This window comes from Amblyomma mixtum, chromosome 5, assembly GCF_055824585.1.
Source record: "Amblyomma mixtum isolate Tamu chromosome 5, ASM5582458v1, whole genome shotgun sequence".
Classification (NCBI taxonomy): Eukaryota; Metazoa; Arthropoda; class Arachnida; order Ixodida; family Ixodidae; genus Amblyomma; species Amblyomma mixtum.
The window spans coordinates 113,754,535-113,760,439 of record NC_143016.1 but is presented as its reverse complement, the minus strand read 5'-3'; the positions used below and the strand labels follow the sequence as shown (position 1 = coordinate 113,760,439).

The window sequence follows — 5,905 nt, the reverse complement described above, 5'->3', positions numbered from 1 at the left end:
TAACATTTTAGGCAGATCGGAGTTAAAAAAGGTGCGTTTGGCTTCACGAATACTTGATAAATAAGTTTTTTCGGCTGCATAATATTTGTTCCAAGCGTTCTGACTCGGAAGCAACTTGGCTGATCGGAAAAGACGCTTCTTTTTATTTTCGAGACGTTTGAGTGTGTTTGTGAACCATGGGTTTTGAGGGTTATTTCGTATATTTATGTTTGGAATAAACCTGTCGACCAAATCTTCGATTTTTCTCTTAAACAAGGACCAGTTATCATGGATGGATCTTTGATGAAAGCTGGATTGAAATACTGGTAAAAATGCGCGAAGTTCATTATTTATTGCTGTGTAGTTTCCTTTATCGTACAGTCGGATAGTTCGTTTAGAAGTTACGCGTAAGGACGGTTTAATCGTGAAGCCGGCATGTATGACGTGGTGATCGCTGACGCCTGGTAGATACGTGACGGAATGAACGCATTCAGGATTATCCGTTAATATTAGGTCCAGGATATTAGCGCAGTCTTCAGTTACACGGGTTGGTTCGGATATAGTTTGAACGAGGTTAAAATTAAGGCAGACGTCTAGAAATTCGTTAGCATCCTTATTACCTGTAGCGGTTAGATTATGCCAGTCAATGCTCGGAAAATTGAAATCTCCGAATAGGAGAGTGCAGGTGTTAGGGTGCTTAGCTTTAATTTCATTTAATGCGTTATTAAGTTTTCGAGGGAAGTCTGGGTAGCTAGGAGGCCTGTAGCAAACGCCAATCACAACTGATTTAGGTGAAGCATGGCATAAAACCCATAATATTTCTATATCTGATGAAAGGTGAACAGCTGAGCATGATAGATTCCGAGCGGTTGCAATCAGTACCCCCCCTCCCCTTCGGTCTGGGCGATCTTTGCGAAAAACACTGAGATTAGGCAAGTCAGCAAGGACTTCACTATCAGGAATATCACTGTTTAGCCACGTTTCCGTCAATACTAGTATGTTGCTAGCAGATGAAGTGACAATATGGGAAATAATGTCGCGCTTTGACATGAAACTCCGCACGTTAGTAAAGATCACTGACAATGAAAGTGCTTCTTGCTGGGCATGCTTCGAACGATCTGTCGATAGGTGCTGAGATGGTTGCTATTTCACTTCTTTTACTGTTTGTGATGATTCATCGAATATGTAGCGTTTGGGACCAATGTGTAATGTTTTGAAGCGCAAAGAGAACTTATCGGATACTGATCTGGCAAAGGTTACAAGATGTTTGCGGGCGTTACAAACGGGAAGGGAGAAGTCTTCGCCAATACTGTAGTTGGTGCCTTTAAGCTTAGTTCCTAAAGAAAGGATGCTTTCTTTAGTTTTCGATGAGGTGAATTTAACGATGATTGGCCTGGTGCGATCAGTTGAGTGGCGCCCGAGGCGGTGAGCACGCTCGATTAGATCGGGTTCGATGGCAAAGTCTAGTTGAGTGCAGCAATGACGAATGACTGTTTCTTCCGAGTCTGCATACGTTTCAGTGGGGTTAGTGTCAGGAATATTGTAAAATATGAGATTGTTACGGCGAGAGCGATTTTCTGCATCGTCCATACGTGCTTCAAGTTTGTCGATCTTGCAGGTAAGTTTGGTGTTTAAAGTTTTCAGGGCGTCTATCTCAGAATGAATAGTGGAAAGTGTGGCGTAGTGTGATTCCAGGGTGTCCATGCGCTTGTTTAAGTCGGTCAAGGTTGTTTCGGTAGTTTTTAGTTGATCTTTAATGTCCTGTAGATCGGAAATTAATGTAGCTTGCCCGGTAGTTAGTTTCTGGAGCTCGGAAAGTATGCAATCATAACGGTCGGGGCCTGGGTTAGATTCGACATCGCCTGACAATAGTAAAAGAAAACGGAGAACACGTGAACACTCGGCAACAATACTACAGCAGCACTGAGGGCTCGGCAGCTGCATTAAAAAGTAGTTACTGTTTTTTTTAGCAAATAGGGAAAACTTGTTACTAACCTGCATTGCGAAAAGCAGAGGATTAGTAGTCTGCGTTGACACACAGCTACCGAGCCCACAGAGCGGCGGCGATGACAGCATGGGCTTTATATGCCTGATAAAATTATCAGATGTTGATGTTCCTGGCGATGGGGCTGGCCACTGTTGGTCAGGGATGACGTACTCTGGCGGCGATGAGGGCAGTTGATGGGGTAGCAATGGTGATGGGGCAGGCGGATGAAAATAATCTTTTTCATGATACTTCACGGCGGCCGTAGGCACTGATGAACAGGAGGCAGACGGTAGAGCGGCGAAAAGCAGTTTCAGGGCGAGGGTAAACACCTGCATTGCGAAAAGCAGAGGATTAGTAGTCTGCGTTGACACACAGCTACCGAGCCCACAGAGCGGCGGCGATGACAGCATGGGCTTTATATGCCTGATAAAATTATCAGATGTTGATGTTCCTGGCGATGGGGCTGGCCACTGTTGGTCCGGGATGACGTACTCTGGCGGCGATGAGGGCAGTTGATGGGGTAGCAATGGTGATGGGGCAGGTGGATGAAAATAATCTTTTTCATGATACTTCACGGCGGCCGTAGACACTGATGAACAGGAGGCGCTGAGTATGTCAATTTCTAACGGTGCCCAAAACTGCCGCAGAGTTTCGATGCGGGAAACTGAAGTTTTCCTGCTTGCCAATCTTCTTGCTGCACAGGCCCCACTTCGAGTGCGCTCTTGTGTCCAGGTTCGACCTGCAGTGTAGTTTCCGTTTTTGCAGCATACTCACATTTAGAAACCCTTTCGCAGTGCGCGTAGTGTGCTTCACGATATCCGGTTACCACAGGTTTCAGCAGGCGAAGTGGCTGAGAAAGTAAACGCAAGTAAATTGCGTCCACCATAAGGGAGTATGTACACCGGGAACCAGGCACCCTCGAATTCACCACAAGTCAGTTCTGTCATTTGAGGAACTGTGGCGCCTCTGCTTGTACGCTGCACGGAGCCAACCAAAACGGGTACTCACGATCATATCGCCGCTGCGCGCCCTCTTTTCCAGCTGTGCGTGCCGCCTCATGCGCCTTAAAAACGAAACTATATATTCTATAAGAATATCCTCATGTCATGTACGGCATTATTCCTCACATGCTCAATTCGCGTGCTCTGAAGCCCTCCGGGCTGCAGAAGACATTGTCACGCGTTGGAAAGACTGATGTAGGCGGTATTTGTATGCATTTCGGGCTCATGGCCGGCGCTTGGTGTACCTTTAAAGACTCCCGTAACGCTATTCGGCAGTACACTAAACACCTGCTTTATTGTCCTTATCACACAAAGTGCATGTGAACCGACTGGCATGCGACAGTTACAAGTATGATTAGGTACCGCTTTCGGAAAGCAGTGGCTATAAGAAACAATTCACAGGCTCATTTAAGTTCCTTTAAATGAGGTTCAAGTAGATGTTATTTTGCAAAATGTAGGTATTCAAGAATAGGAGGCGCGCAGGATGGACGCTGAAGGGCAAGGCTTTGTCAAGAGGTTCCGGATGCGGTAGGGAATGTGTTCCCTGAAGCGAAGGAGTATTCTGGTTCGCTTCCCTCCACCCCTCCCCCCCAATCCCTTCCGTGGCATCTGCCCAATTCAGACGTTTTTTGAGCGTTCGACCATGTGCTGGTGCAGCGAAACTACGCGGCTCATCTCTCCAGAGCGGTATGCGAAATTATGCGTTTCGGCACCACTTACCTGAGCACGCTAGGCTGGAGCCCCATGATTGCACTAATTCCTTTTTCGTGCATTTTGTTCTGCCTCCAGAAATTTAAAATTGACCATGACTAGCTGCCGCGGCGGCCGCGTTTCGATGGTGGCGAAATGCAGAAAAGGCCCAGGAGCTGTGCGATGTCAGTTCACGCTACAGATTCGTAGGTCGTCGAAGTTATTCCGGAGTCCTGCATTACCGCACCTCTTTCTTCTTCGATTATTACAGTCCCTCAATAATCCCTTCTCTTATGGCACGATTCGAGTGTTCACCGATATATCAGGCACTTACCGCGCGAATTCCTTTCCTAAAAAAAAAGTCTGAAAACTAATTTTCAAGTCACGGTAACTGGCTCTTTTATATAAACCTCAACCGCTCCGTGAGGGAAGGGAGGAAGGTTGGAGCATAAGAAGAAAGAAAGGCCGAAAGAAAGATGGAAAGAAGGAAAGAAAGGAAGAGAAGAACAAAAAAGAGAGAAAGAAAGAAAGAAAGACAGAAAGAAAGGAAGAAAGAAAGAAAGACAGAAAGAAAGAAAGAAAGAAAGAAGGAAAGAAAGAAAGAAAGAAATAAAGAAAGAAAGAAAGAAAGAAAGAGAAAAAGAAAGAAAGAAAGAAAGAAGGAAAGAAAGGAAGATGAATTGTAGTAGGAGGGCTTCGGAATAATTTAAACCACCTGGTGATCATAAATTGCACTGACATCGAACAGCACACGGGCGCCTTTTGTGTTTCGCCTCCATCGAAATGTAACTTGCGAGTTCGACATATCGATTGCTGAATGCGTATACGTAAAGGTTAAGGGAAGGTAGGAGCCCGGTGAAGGAAAATCTCTTTGGAACATTGTTTACTCTTCCAAATTCACTGCTTCCTGACTTTCGCTTCAAATATTCCACTTTTCATAACGAGCAAGCGTAAGCGCTTACATGTAGCGGCCATTGTTTAGAATTCAGTACCGCCCTGTACCAGCTATGTAACGAGTGGCGTAATTTTCTGGTCATCACACACACGCACGCGCAAACAAAAACACACCAATTTGAATTAAAGAATGACTGCGGTGTGCCTGCGCCCATTCCGAGGGCTTTCTATCCCGTAAACACATGACCTGAAATGCACGGTCAAAAGTGCAGCAAATAGTTTTATGAACACTAAAAATATCTTGTTTTTTCACTCCCATAACAACACAGAGCATTAGTCAACGCAGGGGTACTGCTGTACTTGTCGTGGGCACCTGCACCGTACAGAATGCTTGTTCTTGCATCATACATTCTTCCAAACTAGTCATTTACTTCAATATCCCGGGTAAGTCGTTTTATCCTTAGAGTGTTTTATTTTATAAGCCTGCGGGATATGTCGCTGTGGTCTGTGGTGTTGGATTGTACAGCATGGAGAATTGTACGTGAGGGAGGTCAAATTTATAGGAGTAAAAAAACAGTAAATTTTTATAATATGTTTAGTTTAGCAACGTGAGAATATTTTGCGCAATTGATTGCTTTCCCTCTCGAATAGGAGGCCAGTTTTTAATTTTCTGAATCACTATTAAGGCGCCACATGTCGAGCGCCAAAAATACACTTCCGAAGGTTAGTTTAGTTCGCGTGTCCGTGTCTCGCGATTATAAAAGGCCTCGCTGGCACTTTTAAAGCAGAGAACACAGATGTGTATTGTGTATGCTAAGATATGGAAGCAGCTTACATGAATACGGCAACAATACGACGCGCGGCGAAGCTCTTGGATAAATGTGCAAGGCGAGAAAGCAATCTTGACGTGCCTTGAAAAACGCAGTTTTCACGCTCGATAGTTGAAAGCAGAATGAAGACTGGGAAATTTAAAAACCTGGTCCTGAGTTCGATGGTGGCGCACATCAGTCCCAAAATATAGTCTTGCGGCCTGCAATGAAAAATATACAAAAGTGACTGGTTAATTTTTGGTTTATATTCACCTCTAAAATTTGTTTCTTTGTTTGCTTATATTGTTGCCATAATAAAAGTGTCAAGCACCTTAAATGCGAGCCTCTCTGTCACATTATCAATGCCATTTTTGAAACAGGAGTTTTCCCTACTCAATTAAAACGGGCTAAGATAGTTCCAATATTTAAGAATTACCACCCTATTTCTATCCTTCCATTCTTAAGCAAGGTTGCAGAAAAGTTACTACAAATACAAATGCATTCCTATTACACCAAATTTAATATCTTGCCTCCTTTTCAATCCG

At 44.4% G+C, this 5,905-nt stretch overlaps 1 protein-coding gene across 1 annotated transcript; it reads right to left on the bottom strand.

The window, feature by feature from the left end:
- Positions 1–1,122: 1,122 nt before the first annotated feature.
- LOC149343390 (uncharacterized) lies at positions 1,123–1,980 on the bottom strand. The gene has a single exon (XM_089546950.1). The coding sequence runs from the start codon at positions 1,978–1,980 to the stop codon at positions 1,123–1,125; it is 858 nt and encodes a 285-aa protein (XP_089403076.1).
- Positions 1,981–5,905: the final 3,925 nt, after the last annotated feature.